Consider the following 25,228-nt stretch of genomic DNA (forward strand, 5'->3'; position numbering starts at 1 on the left):
GCCATTTATTCCATGGCGCTTTACAATCATCCAATGTTAATCAGTAAACTAGGCTACGCGTCCCAGGATATCAGATGTCAACCCATTATGAGCCTAGACTACAATAATATATCTAATTAATATCTATAATAACAATTGAAAATTCACCTTGAGAAAGCTATCGGCGAAACGTACGTCGGAGATTTGGATTTTCTTCGTTCTGGCCAATTACTCTTCTGACACATTGTGTGTTTGCATCTGACAGTTCTATTTAATTATTTTCACTTCAACCCACTGTGGTATACCACAAGTATTAAATGTGTATAATTGCATTACTCTGCCTATATATTGTCCTATGCACATCCACTTTGTTTAATATTGAGTATTTTTGACCATGTATTTTATACCCATTTATATGATACATTTTTCCACAATTTTCCTCCGTATGATTCTCCCTATTTTTTAGTATTGTCTTTAATGTCATTTTTTGTATGTACTAAATAAACTGAATTCATAGTATATTCTTTATTAAGCGGCTATGTGTTTTCCATAGGTTTTACAATTGAATTCATTACCAAAGTTACTAGATACATAGACACTTGAAACCCTTCTTAGAAAATAGTGTGCTGTACCATTTTTATTCTCTTACAGGCTTTTACTTTTCATGTCAAGGCTAAAGATGTTGGAGAAGTGACTGATTTATCCGTAAGAATTAACAAAAAAGATAAAGGTAGGTAGGTTTATGGGATGGCATCAACCTGGCTCTGACAATTCTGTGAAATTCTGCCAGAAATAATTAGGGGCACCTAGCCTGCATGAGCAGTTTTTGAGCAATACAGTTTTTTGAGCAAAGGAACAGTGGAGTAAAGTTGCGACAGGACGCTACCAGCCTTACGTGGGTTGTCCAGGCTTGTAGCTCAGTTCTGTAGTCACTCTATGTGACTGCAGACTTGTGAGTCCTAACAGTGTGCAGTGTATGAGCTGTCAGGATTCTCCAGTGCACTGCGAGTATACAATTTGCATACATGCGGTCACGTGCCAACTAGACGTGCGCAGACTCACTCAACACAAGTGAATTGAGCAATGCAGGACTAGTCGGAATGTGATGGAAGTATACAAATCAAATTCTTGCAGTCACATGATCTCCCAGCATCAGTGAATCTTGACAGTGTGCCTTGTGCATGCTGTGAGGATTCACAAGTTTGCAGTCACATGGAATAACTGCGGGTTTGAGCCCCAAGCCTGAAAACCTCTTTTAATACTCCAGCACGCACCATCCTGCTGCCTGAACTGGGTTTACATAATCAAGGCTTGTGACGTCATTGGAGCGACACAGAAGAGATGGGACTGTCTGGCAACTCTCAGCACTGGGACAGGTGAACACTTTAGCAGACTGTTCAATTCCATCCATATATCAGTGATATCCATTAGTAAAGCTATTTACTATGCGGTTTACATTTTTTTTCAATGGGGCCATATGGATGTGATATCCCACTGTGCCTATAGTGATACATCACAACCCTATACTAGAGGTGTACGCCAGCCTTCTGATCAATTCACGTTCAATAATGTTGGATAATTTATACTAACTTGAGCTCATATGCATATATTCCTTTTTTTTTTTACAAGCCTGCAGTTGGTACTGTAAGAAAATCACTGTAAAGAAGGGAACAAAAAAGTATGTGATTCCATATGACGATTGGCTATTACCATGTAAAACTATGAAGGCACCGGACATGCCTGCAACGACCAGAGCACGGACAGCAATGGATAGAGGTAACTGATAGTTATGGGAAAGTCATCTGGCTTTAAATCGAGTCATTGATTGCCTTAAGGGTCAAAACAGATGAAGATCATTTCTACACAAAATAAATAGGTACGGTATATAGTTTTGCCCAGATACTCTATGGCCTCAATTCAATAAAACTGTTGTTCATGCCAGTCTTGATGAGGACGCCCGGAGGAGTTAGAAGCGCCTGATTCACGAAGAGAGGAACTCCTCTTAATAAATCAGGAGCATCTGATGAGTGGTGCGCACCTCCGTGTGCCTTGCCACAAATCTTACTCTTGTCAAGGACTGGAGTAAGATTTCTGGTATAAGGAACGTCGTAGCTCATCACGAATTAGACGAGTTGTGGAGTCATGCCACTGGTCTGACCATTTGGTGGAGCTTGGTGAAATTGGTGTGAAAACGTAAAAATGCGCAATATGTTTGTTCAACTTCAAGTTGTGCAAAAATGTTGCAACTTATCAAAGTGTTTTATGCCAGATTTCTGACGAAAGCACTTTAATAAATATGGGCTTATACTGTATGTCTTTCACCCACTTACAAGATCTCGCCTTCCTGAGTTGCAATAGTATAGGAGTTTACTCTCCGTGTTCAGCTTAAAGGCAATGTATAATCATATGGTTTTTCTAGTACCATAAAATAAATACTTTGTGAATGGTAATTTCATGTTTTTATTTCCTGATTATATATTTTATATACGGTATTATTTGATTCTGTACTTTCCCTATATGATTTTGGGGGGGAGCGATCTTACCTGAGCTGCTGCATGGTAAGAACCAGAGAATTGATTAACTTGAGGCTATGTGCACACGTTGCGGATTTTGCTGCGGATCCGCAGTGGATTTGACGCTGAGGCCTTGTGCATAAGGCAAAAGTCACATTTGTGCGTAATTCAGGCCTAGACATCAGCCAAAACCCTCACCTTCAAGAGCATCTATTACCTGTATAAAGAAGATTTTATAACATTTTTTTTTTCTGTATTTTCAGATACTAAAAACATTCAGATGAAAAAAGATAAGCGTAGGCCAACCACAACCAAACCTCAAAGCTGCAAGACCAGTTCTTGTCTGGTACCTTCTGGGAAACTGGAGTTTCCACGCACACATGATGGAAAAGTAGAAACTGCTAAGGAAGTGAACAACAGTGTTTTAGATAGTTCTAAGATAAGTATCAAGAAGTCAAACCAGTCACCAGGAGCTGCCGAAGGAACCCAATCGCTAAAAACAGAAACATTGATAAGAAGATATGGTCCAGCAAGAAGACCTCCTGGCAATGCCAGGTCTGCAAAAGCCAAAGTTTTTGTATCTTTGGGAAAGATTAATGCAAATAAAGAGTCATCTTCTCAGGTCCCTTCGATGGAGGTTAACCCTTCTACCATTATAAAATCAGAAGATAGCAAGGGGCAAACTCTATTTGGTGAGAGCAGCATGGATGATGTGACATCTGGTAATACAAGTACGGACAGAGGTCCGACAATGCAGAATAAAGTACAGTCTCCAAAATATAGCAGAGCTTGGAGTCCAGCCAGCTATGTGTTCTTCGCTCTCGAAAACAAAGGGTCATCAATCATTCTTGAAGTGGATGGCTGTACAAAGAGATGTACACAAGTTGATCCTACTAGTGCAAAGTTAAGAATCAAACGGAGACTATCCACCGAAAGTGCAAACATCAAGTCACAGTATTCTGGTGAAAACAAAGAATACATAAGTTTTGATAAAGGATCTTCAGAACTTGCTTTACTACAAGAAATTCTCTCAGATTCTGGGAATAATGTGACCTCAGGCTCATTTGACTCTTGGCCTTTTTCCAGCTTTGAGAATAGTCAAGAAACAAGAGTTCAACATGGAGAACATGACGGCATTAGTGAAGTTCATGGAGACTTTGCTGACATCAATGATTATAACAAGTTGGGCTCCACGCTAGATCGTGAAGCCATAATGACCACTGGTTACAGCTGTTCAACTGGAGAGCACAGCAGCTACGAGACCGATTCTTCGCTAGACGAGGAATACATCTTTTCAGATACATCACTTGATTTGAGTCTTTCAGAAGATGACAATACGCACTCCTCTTCTAAATTGGATGCTTTAGACGAAGGCCGAGAAGAACATAATGTTGATGTTATGGTATGTCCCGAGGCTATCCAAAATATCTAGGATTAATGACATTAAGATACATGTGGGAGGCTTTTGTGGCTGCATTGTTTAGAATGCTTATATAACCCTACAGTAATTCTCCTTAAAGGAAACCTGTCCCATCATTTTTAGCATCTAAACGTCCCCAGTGCATTGCTAGTGATGCAATGTGCATCACTAACACTTTTTTAAATTAAAAATGGTGCTGTAATCATGTGCAGAAAACACTTTATATTGTTAGATCGTACCTGCTCATTTAGTCATAGCGGTGTGCTTCATTTCGTTCTTTTTCACTTACGGGGAGAAAAAAAAATTCCAGAGTTTGTTAAAAAAAATATTTCGCCATTTTCCTATACCCGTAGCGTCTCTATTTTTCGAGATCTTGAGTTGAGTGAGGGCTTATTTTATGCATTCCGAGCTGACGTTTTTAATTATACCATTTTGGTGCAGATACGTTCTTTTGATCGCCCGCTATTGCATTTTAGTGCAATGTTGCTGCGACCAAAAAAACGTAATTCTGGCTTTTTTAATTTTTTTTCTCGTTACGCCGTTTAACGATCGGGTTAATTTTTTTTATATTGATAGATTGGGTGATTCTGAATGCGGCGATACTAAATATGTGTATATTTAATTTTTTTGGTTTTATTTTGAATCTTTGATTTTTTTTTTTTAAAGTTTTTTTTTACTTTTTGCATACTTCAATAGTCTCCATGAGAGACTAGAAGCTGCAGTTGTCTGATCGGCTCTGCTACATACAGGCGATGAACACATTGCCTGTATGTAGCAGAAATGCTTACTTGCTGTGAGTGCCGACCACCAATCTGGCTATGACAAACATAAAGGTCTGCTGGAGACCTCTGGTTGTCATGCCAACCCATCGGTGGCCCGCAATCACGTGACGGGGTCACCGATGGGCGGGATTTCCGGCATGCATACCAGAAGTGCAAGTTAAATGCCGCTGTCAGAAATTGACAGCAGCATTTAATGGGTTAACAGCCACGGTTGATTACACCTGCGGTTGTTGCGGGCACATGTCAGCTGTATATATCAGCTGACATGTGCCCAGAAAGGTTCGGGCTCAGCACCTGAGGTTGCACCAAACAGGGGGAGTCCAACATCGGAATTGCCTGATATTGGAAAGGGGTTAAATAGACTGTGAAGCTCCATGGTTATTACCCCCTTCCCAGGCTGCAAATATCTGTCATCAGCCGTCAGCTTTCCCTCTGCTGGTTAAGAAAATTACACAGGAGCCCACGCCATTTTTTTCAGAAAAGTAATCATTTAATAAATACATGTTCAGTCAGCTGCACATACACTGTACTAATTGATATCTACAAACAAGATTTTAGGATGTATAGAAAGAGATAAAATCCTGTGATCTCAGCGTATTGTTACCCATTTATAAATCACTGATGAGGTCACATCTAAAATATGGGATCCAGTTTTGGGCTCCACATTTTAAAAAATGATATTCAGAAGTTAGGATCAGTTAAAAGACGAGCAACAAGATTCTTACAAAGGATGGAAGGCCTCTCATATGAGGAGATGTTGGAAAACTTGGGCTTGTTTAACTTAGAAAAAATACGCCTCAGAGAAGACCTCATTTACATGTATAAATATATGTGTGGTCAGTATGGAGGACTGGCACATGTATATATGGCACATACATATATATATATGTGTGTGTGTCACTGACATCTATATATCTATCTATTCTATGTGTATATACTGTATGTAATCCATGTATTCTATGCTGACGGCCCCTGCTGTGCTTTTACTGTACGCTGCAGATGATTTGCCGGCTTTTCTTCTATCTACCTATGTAATATATATATATATATATATATATATATATATATATATATATATATATATATATATATATATATATATGTCACTGGCATCTATATGTCTATCTATTCTATGCATATATACTGTATGTAATCCATGTATTCTATGCTGTCGGCCCCTGCTGTGCTTTTACTGTACGCTGCAGATGATTTGCCGGCTTTTCTTCTATCTACCTATGTAATATATATATATATATATATATATATATATATATATATATATATATGTCACTGGCATCTATATGTCTATCTATTCTATGCATATATACTGTATGTAATCCATGTATTCTATGCTGACGGCCCCTGCTGTGCTTTTACTGTACGCTGCAGATGATTTGCCGGCTTTTCTTCTATCTACCTATGTAATACATATATATATATATATATATATATATATATATATATATATATATATATATATATATATATATATATATGTCACTGGCATCTATATATCTATCTATTCTATGCATATATACTGTATGTAATCCATGTATTCTATGCTGTCAGCCCCTGCTGTGCTTTTACTGTACGCTGCAGATGAATTGCCGACTTTTCAAAGGACATAGGTGTATAAAAATCGAACAGCACTCGCACGGTCCTAGTGCTGTGTGATTTTTTTCTTCTTGCACCCATTGACTTTTATTGCCTAATGCGATCCGATTACAATCACAGCATGCTGCGATTTTTTTCCAGTCCAATTGTGATCTGATCCGAGCTGTAAAAAAAAAAAAAATGCAGATGAACACACAATGATACAATAACATTGCCATCTGATTTTTAATCAGATTGCATTCGTCCGATTTCATCGCAAGTGGGAATAAGCCTTAAGCTGTCTTTTTTTTCCAGAGTGGATGCTAAATTTATTGTGCAGGGGAGGAGGGTGAGAAGTGGCTGATAAGTAAAGAAAGAAGCAGAATTCTCTGATAAGACATATTACAAAGTTTTATATTCACATTTACTAATGATTTGTGCAAAGTCTATTGAAAATTCTGTTCCTTCTTAAAACTCAGTAAAATATCAAGACATCAAAAATTGTGCCTAGACCTCGCCAGCGCCATAACACGCGAGTCAAAAATTAAGAGAACTAGTGGAGGACCAGTGAGGAATAGGGTAGCAGGGGCAGAAGAGGTGATGATTTTTTTGCTATTTTGCTGGATTTTATTCGCCAAAAATTTGGATTTGCTATATCTGTCAAAATTTGGGAAATTTTAAATTAATTTTATTAATTTAGAATCAATACTCTCGTATTTAAAAAATCCTCTTTTAAACACATTCCATCTATTAGACTTTTTATGAATATTTTTGTTTACCAATGTTTGTTTTTTATTTTTTGCATTCTAGAAACATTCCAAGTATCACATCCAAAGACAGAGAAGAGTGGAATCGTGCAATGAAAATTCAAAGATTTTTCAGCGCTCATTAGCTGCAATACGCAACCGAGATGACACAACGCTTAGAATATTGTGCCAGTCCTTTTTCTTTTTACCCAGGTATAATAGATCCCTTGCTAAGAGCACAAATTTTATAGATCATGTCAAATGTACCATCAGTAATCTAATGACCTCCACGGCCCCCCGAGGAAGCTCACCACGCAAAACGCGCGTCGGGGCTCGCTTATGGACACACACAGCATCAGACCTCCCATGGGTAAGCAGACTATATGGCGGCTGCTTTAGTTGTACACTTTATGGGCACGTTGTAATATGGGGGTGGTATGGTTAGGTTGCAGGGGGCTCCACTTTTTGGAATGAAGATTTATGATAATAGTCTGTGACAATATACTCCTGCATCTCTTACCATTCGTTTTCAGTGCATGTTAGCATATACGCAATACATTGGTTCACCTTGCCTGAAGTTTTCCCTCCATATATTGTATTTTTGCATATGTCTGCTTGGGGTCTGCACCCTTACTTGCTATGTGGGGTCTGGTAGGCTGTGTTTGTCCGTTTGGTCATTCACCTATTCTTGTCCTCTACAGTTTATTTACTGATGTTTTTTAACTTTTGTATGCTGTCACTAATAAAATTATGTATTTTTTTGCATTATATATGGCGGCTTGTCTGTTCATGGGGCAATATGCTCTTGATTAGTTGATAGGTTGACCTCCATTTTGGGTAGCGTTACACAATGGATTTCTCAACATACTAGAAAAACAGACCGACTATTCTGATCAGAGTGGCATCAGTTTTTTTTGTATGTGCGAAGAAGAGAAAAGTTTCTCCACCTTGTCCTTTCAAGCAGTTTTTGAAAATCCGACTCAGAGTGCGGTCTGATTTTTTCCATGGACCCATAGACTTGCATTGACGATTTTGATCCAACCCCTCGGATTAAAATCTGATATGTCTCTGATTTTTTTCCCTGGACCACTTGGTACAACGAAAATATCAGATATGTGAACAGCCCCATAGAATATCATACGAGTGCAAGCATTCATATGAGAAAATTGGTCATGTGCATGAGCCCCTTGAGTTCATGCCACTCATGAACCCCCCCATGTGTCCATGCTACCATAGCTGTCCACTAAGATATGTGTTCAAAATCTTGCAGAATTATTGAAATACTGAATAGTAGAATAGTGTTGGCTGCATTACTTTTTTTTATTATCTATAAATATATAAATATATCTGATTTATATATTCTCAGTGTAACAGATGAAGAAGGCAAAACACTTTTACATCATGCAGCTGCACAGGAGAATCCAAGTATTTGCCAGGTATAGAAAATTGTGGGTTTCTAAAAAAAAAAAAAAAGCTTTCCTGTTTCATCAAGAGACGGGAAATCGGTAGGCTATGCCACGAATTGCCAATCAGTGGGGAGCTGACCACAGTGAATGCGCATGAGTATAGTATCTACCCAAGCTTTTTATTTTTCCTTCTTTCCCACAATTTTGAAAAAAAAAAAACAGGAGGACACAATCTCTCTGCTTATTCCCAAAAGGAGGAGAGAAAACTGCTGAATTATCACACTGTTCTTCACTCCTTCGGGAAGGCAAAGAGGACCATGATACCCATCACTCACCTGCTTTCCGCTAGCTATAGGGTCACCTGACCTTCCTACCTGCACCCCCCTCAGTATTCGAAAGGACTCTCTTGACCGCGGGATAGTTACTGAAGGGGAAGACCCTACTGAGTGACCAGGATAGCTGAAGCTAAGTAGATGAAGATGAGGTTAGTAAGACAAGAATAGTTGAGTATGCCGCACTGTGTTCAAGTATTTACGCCCTCTCCACCCTACTTTTTTAACTTCATAACTTTCCCTGCCACTTCCCTGTTTAATGAACTACGTCAACATCTGCATAAAATCTGTACGTTTAGCCCATTAAGGCAACAAGTGCATATATTTACTAAATTGCAGGAAAGCAACATTCCTTTAGACCACACATTTAATTGTATATCTTCCTCAGGCTCTGGAACCTACAGTGCTTTGCGAAAGTATTCCGCCCCCTGGAACTTTACAACCTTTTCCCACATATCATGCTTCAAACATAAAGATACCAAATGTAAATTTTTGGTGAAGAATCAACAACAAGTGGAACACAATTGTGAAGTTGAACGAAATTTATTGCTTATTATAAATTTTTGTGGAAATTCAAAAACTGAAGTTATGAACGTGTACACTCTCACACACAAGAAACGCTACACCTACACCCAAACTGGCCGTACAATTAAAAACACCTTGGACCTAACGCCCTAAAAGGCTATTGAGGGATTTCTCGTACCTCCTGCTAAACCATAGGGGAGGCCACAGCACACTGCCAAAGAGGGCAAAGGAATGTGTGAAAAAAAGATGCAAACACCCAAGGTTAGAAACTAAGACACATTCATAAAAGGTAGAGAAGAAAAGTTCAGGATAACCAAAAATAAAGGAACAAGTATCACCTTTCAAAAACCTAACAATTGTAAAAGGAAAATGTGCTGGGAGGAAAAGCAAACAGACTAAATGCAAGAATACAACTGGAGTTTACCAAGCAGGGTAAACCCATTTGCTGAAGAGCTGGAACTCCTGAACACACATCCACCAAGAGGTGTAGCCAGCAAGGAAGTACAGTGAAGGGTGAACATATAAAACCCCATCCAGAATGAGATTAGGCAAACCAAAAACAGTAAAATAAGAAACACCTGGAAAGGAGCAAACCAAGAAAGGAAAACAAAGACAATAGAAACCATCAGCATTTGGACAGGGATGAAAGGGCAATAGGTCAGCAGAAGGTGGAACCGACCATGCAGCAACCCAAATCGAGCTGTGACGGAGTCTTTAGATGACCCTGCTCAATTTGTCTAACATAAGTTATTATGGCATACAGTGACTAGCCAGCAAATGGACTTTTTCAAGAACCATTCCTTCTTGGGAGACACTTCTCCCTACAACATGGCCTTCACTAGTAAGGAAACCGGGGCAGGCAAAATCAATGGGCAAAATCAGCCGCTTGGCTACAGCAAGGGTGCATGGAGCACCCTAATTAGCATATGTGATTAAACTTCAGTTTCTGATCATTCGAGACAGCATTTAGAAGTCGAAAGTGTGATTTTAATATAGGCTACATCTCCTACAAGGCTATGTGCTTAGTTTATACTGTCAGTTTGGGCTGAATGACTTCCTTATACGTTAGTGACAATTCATAGTTTTCCAATGAATCTGAAATACTTTGTTTTCCACTTTTTAAAATAGGTGCTGTTGGACACAAATATTGGACTGGTGAACATAGACCAGCAGGACAAGTGTGGGAAGACGGCTTTACATTACGCTGTACAAAAAGATAATCCAAAAACGATAAAGATACTACTGGATAATGGTGCAAAAGTAGAAATTGCTGATAAAAAGTCCAAGACAGTGTTGGATGTTGCACTTTTGAAGATTCAGGATGAGTAAAAGGATGAAATTCTGTAAACTGGTAAATGATGATACATATAGCATTTATGCTCGTGTTTCAGTGTACCAAGGTATATTTATTGCTTCTCACTTCTTCATTAAATGTTTTAGTGCACCTTTTTTATGTTGCCGAAATAAAAAATTATTTTACAAATTCCAGCTATGTTTGCATTTTGCATCACTCTTACTTGAACATCATACTTACCAAGTGTAATATACAGGAGGTACAAGAAGTGGAGAAAGATCAGCTTAAGAGACGTGGCAAAAACATTGTAAGGTTATGCGAGTTTCTTAGGTTATGTGCAAACGACATTTTACCAATACAGATTGCGCCTTGAACTTGCCTGAAAAAAGCGCAAAAAATGCTTAAAACGAATGAACATATCAACTGCAATGTCAAAACGACTTGCTGTGCATATGTTCCATCATTCTGTAACTGCTTCAGTTCAGGTTTCGAAAGCCGTGAAATGGCCAAAAGCATTTAAAAAAAAAAAAAAAAAAAAAAAGGAAAAATCATGCAAACTGCATCAAAGACCATGCTTCAGGAAAAACACAGTAGGTGCTTTCCTGTACCATGCAGGGACTTCTGCAGAGTTAAAGCAAACCTGTCAGTGTTAAACTGATTAAAATGATACCTGGGATCTTCCCCCTTCCTTCATTTCCCTCATGTGTTCTTCTCCCCCTCCCCCCCCCCCCTTTTTTTTTTTTTTTTTTTTTTTTTTACTTCTTTGTTATGTTTAGGCAAATTATTTTATTTACTTACTGATAGATACAAGAATGTGCAAATTGTATTCCCCTTTTTTTTTTTTTTTTTTTTTTGTGTGTGTTTTATCTAAATTTTATATCTGTATTGTCAAAAAAGTTTAATAAAAGCATTATTGGAAAAAAAAAAATGATACCTGGGGTGAAGAAATCCGTCTTGTGGTTCTTGTGGAATCAGTGTTAGAAGTTTGAAAGACGTTGGTTATAGTAGTCAGATTTGCAGTAATCAGTGAACATTTAGGTCAGTGGGTGACTATGTAGAGAAAGCATGGTGGGGTAAAGTCCTCCAAAACATGAGCACACTGCAGCACTGTTCTCAAAGTCAAAGTATTCTCATGATTAGAGAACCCTCTTTAAATGATTTTATGGATTATTGATCACTTTATATAAGAAACAACGCAGACAATATCAAATACATTTTATTTCATTACCTTAACAATAATGTTCTTTGGCAGACATTGTTTAGCACTTGTTTATCCCTTATGCATTTTACTGACATGTAACAATGTAAAACGAACAAGTAAAGAATAAAACAATAGTAAACTACAACACAACAAGTGCTTTAGATCATCAACCACCTCCCGGTGAGAAAACCTGCAATAATGACTTTGTGTCTTCCAGTGTTCATTATACTATACAAATAGGTAATTGACCAGTGTTGCTTTATTGTAATACATGGACCAGAAACATAGAAAACACCGAATACACTACATAAAGTGCCAAGAATTCACAAACAACTACAGAAATATACATTTACCTGCAATTTACACTAAAGAGCTAAAACTGAATATTATCAGTAAAAAGGGAAAATTCTAGGTAAAAACCATAAAAAAGCAGATTGCTGGCCATAGGTCAGTGCACTAAATCTAAAGCTTCCACCCCACTCCCATACACATTAGCTACTTGACAGCTTTCTCTCCCAACTTCTCCATAGACAGGACCTTTTGGCTCGGCCCAGCCTCCTCCTGTGTTCTCCATGAGAGAGCCATTGCCAGACCCCTTATCTCCAGGGAGGGCAAATGAATCGGTTATTGGAAACCCAACGTGCCGATCCTTCTCTCACTCAACATCTGTTGGAGGCATGATCAGGTTGCCCCACAGTGTCAGTCAATATTGGCGGGTTCGGGAAGCCTTAGTCTAGTCTAATGTGTATAGGGCCCTTAACATTCATCTTTTCACAAAATCACTTACTTTCTTACATTTTCCTGTTGGACTGGTTTAGATTCAAGTTAAGGAAAAACTGTGTAACAGTCTACCCTTTGAGCAGCGGGTCACCGGCAGCTTGGCTATGGGATGACAGCACTGTATGCACAGACATGAAGTAGACAGTGTTCGTTCAATCACCTACAAAAATACAAGCAAAGGGATCTGAAAGAGGAAAAACCCAAACCGTATCTATTTGTCTCCGGAGGCATCAATCATTTTGCATCTTTTTTTCCAATGCTTGTTTATGTGAGACAAAAAATTTGGGGAAAGTCCAGGAATAAAACAACTTTGTCCAAGACCCTTCTACGGGGAGCTCCACTCCTCCCAGCTAGAGGTTGATGGAGTCATGTTGTCTATACTCCTACATGATGGCCAGGGATCCACAGAAAGTGTTTCTGTTCCCCACGATTTATTTTTAGGTTTGTTATCATCTATGACAATAGTGATCTTTTATCTGACTCCTGGGCTGTAATGCTGGCTGACCAGCAGCCATCAATAAGGTATGAAGGGTGGCCATACACCAGAGGAATGCGGGCCAATTTTACTTATTTTGATGGGGTTGGCCGACCAGGTCACATGTAAGCTTCTGTCACAATTCTGCCAAATGGTATAGATTTCAGTGTATAGAACGGTCAGGAAGGTCCGATTTCGACATGCTTCAGCCTTTCAGTCTTCTAGGCGATAAGTTGCTGCCAGAGGTCTCAGGCACCAGCTTACTATTCTCTCCCAATCATGTATGCTCAGCTAAGAATTCATATATATGGTGGAGGAATGAGATGGATAACCATCGGCTGAGCAAGCATTTGGCTGGCATCTACCTATGATGTAAGGCCCCGCTTAACCCAAGTTCTAGGAGGACTTCATTCACTTATACCTACATCTGCCCATCCTCAGATCCCCTCATCCAGACATCTCGCTTGTGTCTAAAAATTATAGAAAAATTCCATGTATAAGAAGTTCACAAAATAACACTCCTCCAAACATGGGCCAACTATCTAATTAGGCAATGTACAGCCAACTTAATGGCCTCCTTGGAGACAACTAACACATCTGAATTGGGACATATATCCAAGAACTGGAGCTAAATGCACTGACTGAGCCGCAGGGGAAAGAGCTGCCCTTTCTAACTTATTAGACAAAGTCCAGTGTGGCTATAAAGCGCGTCCTTTGCTCTTGAAAACCCAACAAGTCCATGCCTCTTGCCACTCATAGCTATTGGGTTCCTCCCCAGATTAGTCGATCACTTAAAAAAGGGGTTATCTGACACCTGTCACTTCTGTATCAGGAGGCGAGAGGCGCTTCAGACATGGCCTCTCATGGCAGCTCGCCAAGTATCATGGGCACGGCCTATTGTAACTGGAAGGACAAGTGCACAATACTTGTAGGCATGAGACCTGCCAAGGAGACCACAAACGTAATGTCACTAGTTCTCTCCTGATGCAGAAATGAAATGCGTTGAAACCATATTTAACGGCTCACCAGCACCTTGTGATCAACGTATCAACATATCGTCCGAGGACCTTTCTAGCATGGAAAAGATTCTGTAAAGCAGACAGTCCGAGTTCCATGGATCCAGTTGGGGTCTACGGCACAGGCCGCACAAAATACAATACAAGGTCGGATGTCATATTATCCGATTACACATTTACAATGGAGAATAAATAAAAGACAATGTGATGTTAAGAGCTGAATGCACTTTGGATGCTTAAAAAAAAAAAAAAAAAAGACCTCTCGGCAGGTCAAAAGTAGCCAGATTTTGCTCTTGCTCCTCCCCAGAGTATTAGACTTTTTAATTTTTTAAAACCCACCATACAGTTTTTTAAAAGCTGTTCTATATTAATATCCTGAGCCATGCCTTCTTGGTAAAAACTATATTTAAAAAAAAAAAAAATTCTTAAATAGTATGGTGGATCTAAACCAAAAAATGGCAAAGAGGAGCAGTGGGGAGAAAAATAAGAACAACTACTGGCCACTCTTCATCTGAGGTCAGGTTTACATTAAATACGCAAACGGTATACACCATGATAATACGTGATACAGCTTTCACCTACAATTAATAAAGTGCACCCTTACGTTCAGCCACTGCGTATCATGGCCCCTCGTACCAGTAGTAACAGTATTGTTGGGTTCACTGCCCATAACGATGTAAGATATGGATGCTGTGAGCTTCCGCCAGGCGTCGGATTAGGAACATTTTGTCTCGGCTTTCCTAGAAGACGAAAAACAAACAATTACTTGTGAAATGGTGTAATGCCCTGCACAGCACACCGCTAAGAAGGGGACAACATTATCATTTTACACATTAGATTGGGGTCTAAGGGGTCACGTTTCTCTGTGTGGAGAGTGACAAGCCAAGCCTGGCATGTCAGAGTGAGGAGACTTATAAGCCATGCATGCTCCTCTGGGAAATTAATTATTAATATATTATTATTAATTATGAAAATTGTCTCTTAAAAGAAAAAGAGGACAAAAGCTCTAGTGCAATCCTAAAAGTCAATATCGACTCTTTTCGAAACCTTGCCACGTGACTTGGGATAAAAGGCAAACCAGAATCTTAATTTGCAGACACGGTGTTTCAGAGTGTTGCCTCTCATCAGTGCAAAGGATGAGATCCGATTTGGATGGGTGAGAAGCTCTGGACTGGGGTCTAAGGGGTAACGTTTCTCAAGTCTGGCATGTCAGCATGAGGAGACTTATAAGCCATGCTTCTTCTCTGGGAAATTAAATATGCAAATTGCCTCTTCATAGAGGAAGACTTTAATGATAGTGATGTGGAAATGAACGAGGATATCCAGTTCTTACCATGGCCAGCTGTTCCTGCAACTGTTCCACCACTTTCTTATGGGCACCGGCCAGCGCAATGAAATAAAACATGACCATGCTGCAGAGAGAAGACAACGTATATGGATATTTCACAGAAATCAATATTGTAGACAAGCTTTTCTTCCTCTCTTATGTAACGTCTCTATTATGTGACCATTATCAGGACGTAGCCTTGGTCATATCTGCCCATAGTAATGCAATATACCATGGCCACCACTATCGAGAAGAGGCCACTGTGGACTCATCGTCACACTGGACTATGGGTTACCAGCAAAAAGTGACAGATGACAGACAGGGTGGAGGGAAGAGCGGGACACTTATTTCTGGGGATCTGGGATAGTAAAGCTGGTGGATGCACCCCAATGAGTGAGCGATTAATCCTTATGTGCAGAAATGTGACTGCCCATCTTGGATTTCAGCCACAGGTCATGTATTGAGTGTCAGAGCTCCATGAGGCAAATTAGAAATGTGAGCAGACCCCTAATCTTCTGCCCAAACCAAAAATAATAGATGTATTGGATACCAGTACCCTAAAGTAAAAAAATACAATTCCAAAAGACTCACCACGACACCATGAAAAAAGGAACGGCAAAAGATTCAGATGAAAGGACATAAATGAACCTCTTCAGGCCTTCTGGAAACGTTTCCACAGTATCTGGAATGACTTGCCAGGAGGTGTTGTAATTGATGAAGGGCCCACAAGCTTTGGATGCATTTATCCTGCAGTTTGAAGCAAAGGATGAAATGTGGATTCTGGGTCTGTCTGATATGTGAAAGTCTAAGGGAAGGTCCAACTTACTGCGCTATTCCAATACCCACAGGGATGCAGGCAAGGATGAGGCCAATCAGTAGTATCACCAGGAAAAAGAATTTGGAACTGGAAGCGCGGAAAGGTCTTGTTGGTGGTCTGCAGTTTTCCATCAAAGTAGTCTGTGGTAGAGAGGGGATCGATAATAAAGCACAAGAATACAGGTAGAAAATCTAGCACTGTAAAGGAGTCATCTGCCTAAGACATTCTCTAGTCTTGACTGCAGGACCCCAGTGGGTTATCCATGCCAACCTATGGAAGCATCCAGAGCTCCCAGCCAAATCACAGGCTACCCATGTAATGCACAGACGGGACAACTGCTCCGGTCTGAGGCACTACAGTCACTCTTCACATTAGGTCCTGTACATGGAACCATCAGTATTAACTTAAAGGTAATGGATCATTAGAAAATGACCGATTGCTTTCCCCTTCCTGACATCTGCCGTACATGTACGGCACAAGTCAGGATTGGGAGTATGGAGATGGCTCATGGGGCGAGCTGCCCCATACCCAGCAGATAATGGTGACACACGGCCAGGACATGCCTCTAACAGCTGCGACTTTGTAAAGTACATGTAACACACAAACCTATTTTAAACAATGGGTAATTATCTGATAATAGCTTCCCTAAGGGTATGTGACAGTCCCTAATGGTACACCACTATATGCAGTCCTCGTGTCCGCTATGGTTTTGATCACTTACCTTTTTAACATAAAAGATGATGAAATACTTTATGGTTGCTATAGCTGGAAGAAGAGGGGAATAGAAAGCTCCGATCCAGCAGATTGTCTGCCCGTACACAAGCTCTAGTACATTCTGTGGGATCTCAAATTCCTGCTGACCCCACCACCGCAGGGGTTTCCATGACAAATTCGTTACCAGCAACCTAAAACGTACAGAATGCCGGTTATGACCCCATCAGCACAGGAAGATGTAAAGGTTGGCATCATTTTGTAAGTTTGCGGCATTATGAAAATCTATCCCTTTCTGCCGTCAAGGTCCACCGGCCCGTATGGCTCATTCATCCAAAGCTTTTTCCGGGCAGCATTCCCTTGTGTTTTATATGGTGAAAGAGCAGAACTAGATGATAAAACTTTATTTTGTGATTGGTAATATGCAGTATGAATAAAGAAAGCTTCCCTAAAAGCTCAAAAGTCAAAGTGCTGAGGAACTGGATGACGAGTGGGGTCCTAACTACATCTTCACAACCCACAGAACAGAACAGTCTGGCAGCTCCTTATTCCTCACTACTCATTGAAAACATTCATGATCACCAGCTACCTACAGTAAGTTGTATGCCCAGCTTAAGGGAGACCCATCATCGGGTCAAAAGTGGACAGTTTTTACTTTTATTTTGTTTGCATTACTCCCCTGATTATACTATTTTTTTTTTTTTAAAGAGAGCCTGTCATCACGATTAGGCATGTTAAACTAAAGCAATGGGCATAATGATGCTGTCATACTGATTTACTAGGTGCATGCAGTGCAGAAATCCTCAGCCTGGTTGTTCGTTAAAGGGTTGTCAGGTCCAAATCGATAAGTCTGCAGTAACTGTGTGACTGCAGACTTAAGAATTCCCCCAGTGTACGCATTGTGTACTGCAAAGATTCGCTGGTTTCTGAGCTGGGACCGGCGGGAACGTATGCGTTACACATAGTCCCAGCCAGAACCCGACAAATGGGTGTGGCCTCGCTCCATACACTTGTATTGAGCGAGGCTGCACCCATTAGTCGGCCATGCCCACTGGACGTCTGGGTCACTGGGGGGGGGGGGTGCAGCCTCACTCCATACAAGTGTAAGGAGCGAGGCCACGCTCATGTGTTGGGTTATCATTTTTGACTGACAACCACTTTAAGTTCTTTGCCACGGCCCCTCAGCTACCTCTCGTGTTGGTATCTTGATGCTTTTTCAAATTTCATGCAGACACCATCTTAGCCGCAAGTGGCGCTTGCGCAGATTGATCTGTTTGCGGGCTTCAGTACAATGGTGCCGATGTCAGCACATGAGAAAATTTACCTACCATGGTGAGGGTGGTGGCGCATGTGCGGATTGAGATCTCGGCTTGTCATTAAGCGGAAATCTAAACCTGCGCATGCACAAACACCAATTTCCTGAAGCTCACGGTAAGAACACTGTGCGCATCCAACCATCTAATGATCATTAAAGAACAAGTAGGCAGAAAATGTCTGCACTGAAGGCATCTATAAAATCAGTAGAACAGCGCCTGATGACAGGTTCTCTTTAAATCCGCCATACAGTTCCAGAGATCTGGGCCTTTTTATAGTGCACCAAGGGGGCGTGGCTCACAGGGTAATATTAAAGAGTCAAAAAGACACGCCCCCAGATAATACCGCCCTCTTGGTAAAGACCATAAAAATTTGCACCAAATAAAAAGGACCCTTATCTCTAGAATAATATGGAAGATTAAGAAAACCCAACAAAGCTGAATACTCAGAAGATCAGTGTGACAGCCAGGATCAGAGCTGAGAATCATACGAAAAGGTCAATTCTACATTACAATGAAAGCCGCAAAAACAAAATCCAATATTTGCACCACAGATTTGGGATCTTTACATCTTTATTAAATCTTCTACACTTGGATCTTTATTTTTCTACTAATTAGTCAAATGAACTGCCTCATTAAGAAACTACAACTCGCAAAAAAAGAAGCCCTCATACGGCCATGTGATGTGATGGAAAGATAAAAAAAAAGTTATGGATCTGGGGGGGGGGGGAATATATCGAAAAAGAAAAGTAAGTGCCATAGCTGTAAAAAAAAATAAAACTGGGAATGGATAAAATAAAAGTTTTAGTGAATAAACAGATAATGTAATGGTTGACTGAATGATAAATGAAACAAACAAAGAAAAAAAAGGGACGCCTTACTTTCTTGGAAACTCTACCAAAATGGTTACTGCCAGAATGATTAAGAAGTCAAAGATCATGAGCTTGTACATTTCTTGTCCAACCCTGGTTTCCCAACACTGTAGGAAGAGAGAATTATACATAATAGAAGATTTGCTAAGAGTTTTTTAACATTTGTACAATCTTTCCAAACATCAAACATAAAAAGGAAATAAAAAAATTATATAATATATAACACACACACACTATAGGGTTAAGACAGAGGTGATGCAGAACTTCGATAATGATAACGCAAGGCTAGAATAGGTCCATCGGATTGATGGGGGTCTGACACCCAGCACCCCCACCGATCAGCTGTTTATAGCTCCAGGTGTAGTTGGAAGTAACCAGCACAGCTCTGTATACTGTGTAGTGGCCGCTCCCAGGTGCTGCAGATCACTACAATAAGTGTATAGCGCTGAGCTGTCCCAACTCCATACAGTATTTACTCACGGAAGCCACAGGACCTGCTATTGGCCGATTGTTGGGCCGCCAAGTGTAGGCATCATCATAAGGATAGACCATCAACATCTAACTACTGGACAACCCCTTTAAATGTACTGGCAAATCTACCCCTTCATCTCTAGCATGGAGATATGTTTTTGCATACTGAGGACAGCATCAGTGACAGGTAAAGAATTTACAGGAGAGAAAATTGGGTATGAACAAGCTACAGGATATATGATAGCATACCCCTAGAACAGTGTTCCCCAATTCCAGTCCTCAAGAGCCACCAACAGGTCATGTTTTCAGGATTTCCTTAGTATTGCACAGGTGATAATTGCATCACCTTTACAGACAATAATTCCATCACCTGTGAAATACTAAGGAAATCCTGAAAACATGACCTGTTGGTGGCTCTTGAGAACTGGAGTTGGGGAACACTGCCCTAGAATATCCCTTTAATGAGTAGATCAGTGAAGCTGTGACCCCCGATACCGCTCCCTGATCATCTCTCTTCCATATGTAGGGTCTGGGATTGCATTTCATCACAACTTACGTGAACGGAGCAGAACGGCGATCCGCACAAAAGCTGCGCTATGCCAGAAGTTAGCCCCCCAAGAATCACACATGGAGGGCACATGTCAGCAAACCTACATGCACATTATATAGTTGACACATCACTTACTGGATAGTCTATGTAGTTGTAGCCACAGGTTGGACAAGCCTTAATGGAGCAGGTAGTAATTTTGTTCCATAAGGAGAAGAGCAGTACAGCAATGCTGGCCAACCGGACAAACACGCACCTGTATTGGGAACACCAAGGGACCACCATTGGAGGAACTTGGAACCACTTTACTTTTCATATCTCCACCAACATGTATGTGATCTTACTAATGCGACTTGTATATTCTAGGTGAATACGTGAACGTTTCAGCAGTCTGCCGCCTACTGATCACAAAGTGTTTGACCTGCGTCAAGAATATGACAATGCAGTCAGGTTCTTACAGTCCGGGATCCTCGCGGCTGGGGGACTTTCTGCTGTTCTGCAAGGTGTTAGTTATTTGCTCAATGAAGCAGGAACGCAGCCCCGTACAGGCAAAACCTAAAGCAAAGGACTGATAAGGACTAAAATAAGCCGTCATAGGCCTGTGTACAGAGGTGAGATCTGTATAGGGTGATGGAAGCAGGAGCTCCCGTGTCATGGGATGGGCACTGATGGCCTTTGTGACCACTAATGCCTATGAATACCATCCCGTAAAGCATTTGTATGGAAACCGCAGATGGTGCACCGTGGGAAGATGCGGTCATGTAGGCACATCAGAAAAATAAAAAAATAATATATGTAACATAATATATGTAACTCACAATGAGAGGGTTACTTACCTTATAAGAGTAAAGCGGATCTCAAACCCCGGAGAGTAGTCTTCATAGCGCACTATATTTTCGAAGATGATGGGAGTGATAAAGTTGGCAATAGTGATTACAATGGATGGGAGATACTCCACCAGCAGGCTCAGCCCGTCATTCTGAGTGCTCATCTGGAAACGGGGCAAGGAGAACTATAGGCATTAATGGCTTCTTATCTGGATAACACTGCACATTACTAATGAAACCTAGCGGACATGGTAATAAAAAGACTATTCTTGTAAGAGGCTACTGACAAGTAATATTTTATACATTGATAAGTTGCTGTCACTTTCAAAAGGGTTGTTCAGGCTTCAGGCACATAAATTCATACAGTCATATGCAGACTAGATGTGCAAGGCGTCGCTCAATAAAAGTGTATTGAGGAAGGCCAGACACGTCTAGTTGGAATGTGTCGGGAAGTATACCGTACTTGTGGTCACATCACTGCCTGCTCCCAGTGAATCCTGACAGTGCACACTGGGAGAATGCACAAGTCTGCAGTGATAGAGTGACTGCAGACTTGAACCCCTAGACTGGACAAACCCTCTAAGTAAATTGCAATATATAAATGTACACACACTATACCAACATCTTGTGCTGCTCTGGTTTTTATAGTCTCAAAGATAACTGGAGATGAAGGGTGACAACACTTTGCCAGCACCACTGCTTCTTCAGTCTAACGATTACTTTTTTTCTGAAAGGGAGTCTGTCAGCACAAATTGACTGATCTAAGTAAGCACAGTCGATCAATGGACCTGTACCATGGCCGAACAGTTCAATGCAGCACCTTCCCATCCACTTGTTTCCCATCTGTTTACTCCATCCTCCTCCTTAATGGTCAGTTCTGACTTTACTGGAAACAGGGGAGGGTGGAGAACGATGGAAAATCAGTAGGGGAGAAGGTGCCATGGCAAGGGTGCACAGTGTGCCTCTACTTGGATTGAAGATCATTTTGTCTTGATAGACTGTCTTTAAGATGACCAATGTGACCCCTGTATATCAGACATGGTACCATTATCTAGAAATAAGACTACAAATGTTTGAGATGATTCAACCTCTTTAGGAAAAATACTGCTGAAGTAAGAAGAGGCTGCTCACACTACTGTCCACCATATCTGACCTAATACTGGAGATACCAGGCGTGCTGAAGTAAGAAGAGGCTGCTCACACTACTGTCCACCATATCTGACCTAATACTGGAGATACCAGGCGTGCTGAAGTAAGAAGAAGCTTCTCACACTAACGTCCACCATGTCTAATCTAATACTGGAGATACCAGGCGTGCTGAAGTAAGAAGAGGCTGCTCACACTGCTGTCCACCATGTCTCCTGATCTAATACTGGAGATACCAGGCGTGCTGAAGTAAGAAGAGGCTTCTCACACTAACGTCCACCATGTCTAATCTAATACTGGAGATACCAGGCGTGCTGAAGTAAGAAGAGGCTGCTCACACTGCTGTCCACCATGTCTCCCGATCTAATACTGGAGATACCAGGCTTGCTGAAGTAAGAAGAGGCTGCTCACACTACTGTCCACCATGTCTCCTGATCTAATACTGGAGATACCAGGGTGCTGAACTAAGAAGAGGCTGCTCACACTACTGTCCACCATCTCTGATCTAATACTGGAGATACCAGGCGTGCTGAAGTAAGAAGAGGCTGCTCACACTGCTGTCCACTATGTCTCCTGATCTAATACTGGAGATACCAGGGTGCTGAACTAAGAAGAGGCTGCTCACACTACTGTCCACCATCTCTGATCTAATACTGGAGATACCAGGCGTCCTGAAGTAAGAAGAGGCTGCTCACACTGCTGTTCACCATGTCTACCTGTTCTAATACTGGAGATATCAGGAGTGCTGAGGTAAGAAGAAGCTGCTCACACTACTGTCCACACAGTCTACCTGTTCTAATACTGGTAATATCAGGACAGCTGAAGTAAAAAGAGGCTGCTCACACTACTGTCCACCATGTCTCCTGATCTAATACTGGAGATACCAGGCGTGCTGAAGTAAGAAGAGGCTACTCACACTACTGTCCACAATGTCTGATCTAATACTGGAGATACCAGGGGTGCTGAAGTAAGAAGAGGCTACTCACACTGCTGTCCACAATGTCTGATCTAATACTGGAGATACCAGGCGTGCTGAAGTAAGAAGAGGCTACTCACACTACTGTCCACAATGTCTGATCTAATACTGGAGATACCAGGGGTGCTGAAGTAAGAAGAGGCTACTCACACTGCTGTCCACAATGTCTGATCTAATAGTGGAGATACCAGGGGTGCTGAAGTAAGAAGAGGCTACTCACACTGCTGTCCACAATGTCTGATCTAATACTGGAGATACCAGGGGTGCTGTAGTAAGAAGAGGCTACTCACACTACTGTCCACAATGTCTGATCTAATACTGGAGATACCAGGGGTGCTGAAGTAAGAAGAGGCTACTCACACTACTGTCCACAATGTCTGATCTAATACTGGAGATACCAGGCGTGCTGAAGAAAGAAGAGGCTACTCACACTACTGTCCACAATGTCTGATCTAATACTGGAGATACCAGGGGTACTGAAGTAAGAAGAGGCTACTCACACTGCTGTCCACAATGTCTGATCTAATACTGGAGATACCAGGCGTGCTGAAGTAAGAAGAGGCTACTCACACTACTGTCCACAATGTCTGATCTAATACTGGAGATACCAGGGGTGCTGAAGTAAGAAGAGGCTACTCACACTGCTGTCCACAATGTCTGATCTAATACTGGAGATACCAGGGGTGCTGAAGTAAGAAGAGGCTACTCACACTACTGTCCACAATGTCTGATCTAATACTGGAGATACCAGGGGTGCTGAAGTAAGAAGAGGCTACTCACACTGCTGTCCACAATGTCTGATCTAATACTGGAGATACCAGGGGTACTGAAGTAAGAAGAGGCTACTCACACTGCTGTCCACAATGTCTGATCTAATACTGGAGATACCAGGGGTGCTGAAGTAAGAAGAGGCTACTCACACTGCTGTCCACAATGTCTGATCTAATACTGGAGATACCAGGGGTACTGAAGTAAGAAGAGGCTACTCACACTGCTGTCCACAATGTCTGATCTAATACTGGAGATACCAGGGGTGCTGAAGTAAGAAGAGGCTACTCACACTACTGTCCACAATGTCTGATCTAATACTGGAGATACCAGGCGTGCTGAAGTAAGAAGAAGCTACTCACACTACTGTCCACAATGTCTGATATAATACTGGAGATACCAGGGGTGCTGAAGTAAGAAGAGGCTACTCACACTGCTGTCCACAATGTCTGATCTAATACTGGAGATACCAGGGGTGCTGAAGTAAGAAGAGGCTACTCACACTACTGTCCACAATGTCTGATCTAATACTGGAGATACCAGGCGTGCTGAAGAAAGAAGAGGCTACTCACACTACTGTCCACAATGTCTGATCTAATACTGGAGATACCAGGGGTACTGAAGTAAGAAGAGGCTACTCACACTACTGTCCACAATGTCTGATCTAATACTGGAGATACCAGGGGTACTGAAGTAAGAAGAGGCTACTCACACTACTGTCCACAATGTCTGATCTAATACTGGAGATACCAGGCATGCTGAAGTAAGAAGAGGCTACTCACACTACTGTCCACAATGTCTGATCCAATACTGGAGATACCAGGCGTGCTGAAGTAAGAAGAGGCTACTCACACTACTGTCCACAATGTCTGATCCAATACTGGAGATACCAGGCGTGCTGAAGTAAGAAGAGGCTACTGACACTACTGTCCACAATGTCTCCTGATCTGATACTGGAGATACCAGGAGTGCTGAGGTAAGAAGAGGCTGCTCACACTGCTGTCCACTAGGTCCTTCAGAATTCTAAGTGGCTGCTGTAACATGGAGACAGCATGACAGTATGTAGTATAGTTTAGCTCCAAGTCACAGCAGCAGAGCTTCCTATGACACATGCTCACAGCCTCAGGCACCTGCCCTAATAACATTTAGGCTATGTGCACACGTTCAGGTTTTTTCGCGGTAAAAACACTATAAAAACTCATTAAAAACGCATACATTATGCATCCTATCATTTAGAATGCATTCTGCATGTTTTGTGCACATGATGCGTTTTTTTTGTGGAAACAAAGCGCATCCCGGTAAAAAAAGCAGAATGTTCATTAATTTTGCGGATTTTCTGCATTTTTCCTGCTATTCTATGCATTTGGGAAAAAATGCGCAAAAAAAACGCA

The 25,228-nt window shown here is 41.2% G+C and overlaps 2 protein-coding genes across 4 annotated transcripts in view; one reads left to right on the forward strand and one right to left on the reverse strand.

Annotated features, from left to right (window-relative positions):
* Positions 1–10,784, forward strand: part of LOC138645084 (uncharacterized) — a 33,901-nt gene extending 23,117 nt beyond the window's left edge. Inside the window, exons 9-14 of one of the 3 annotated variants that reach the window (XR_011314705.1) lie at positions 631–709; positions 1,609–1,755; positions 2,756–3,894; positions 7,098–7,403; positions 8,400–8,469; positions 10,425–10,784. Coding sequence is in view for 2 of the 3 variants with exons in the window: in XM_069734129.1 (XP_069590230.1) it covers positions 631–709; positions 1,609–1,755; positions 2,756–3,894; positions 7,098–7,246; positions 8,400–8,469; positions 10,425–10,625 (1,785 nt within the window). In the remaining variant the exon portion in view is untranslated. The remainder of the gene's footprint in view (positions 1–630; positions 710–1,608; positions 1,756–2,755; positions 3,895–7,097; positions 7,404–8,399; positions 8,470–10,424) is intronic. The other 2 variants (XM_069734129.1, XM_069734131.1) reach the window with 2 other exon arrangements.
* Positions 10,785–11,788: 1,004 nt separating this feature from the next.
* The window catches only part of TMC7 (transmembrane channel like 7), a 35,286-nt gene continuing 21,846 nt past the window's right edge, over positions 11,789–25,228 (reverse strand). Inside the window, exons 9-16 of the mRNA XM_069734132.1 lie at positions 20,957–21,111; positions 20,259–20,376; positions 19,112–19,209; positions 16,928–17,111; positions 16,216–16,346; positions 15,981–16,136; positions 15,396–15,474; positions 11,789–14,802 (exon numbers count right to left, since the gene is read on the reverse strand). Coding sequence (XP_069590233.1) covers positions 14,722–14,802; positions 15,396–15,474; positions 15,981–16,136; positions 16,216–16,346; positions 16,928–17,111; positions 19,112–19,209; positions 20,259–20,376; positions 20,957–21,111 — 1,002 coding nt within the window. The 3' untranslated portion in view covers positions 11,789–14,721. The remainder of the gene's footprint in view (positions 14,803–15,395; positions 15,475–15,980; positions 16,137–16,215; positions 16,347–16,927; positions 17,112–19,111; positions 19,210–20,258; positions 20,377–20,956; positions 21,112–25,228) is intronic.

This window comes from Ranitomeya imitator, chromosome 7 (genome assembly GCF_032444005.1).
Source record: "Ranitomeya imitator isolate aRanImi1 chromosome 7, aRanImi1.pri, whole genome shotgun sequence".
Lineage (NCBI taxonomy): Eukaryota > Metazoa > Chordata > Amphibia > Anura > Dendrobatidae > Ranitomeya > Ranitomeya imitator.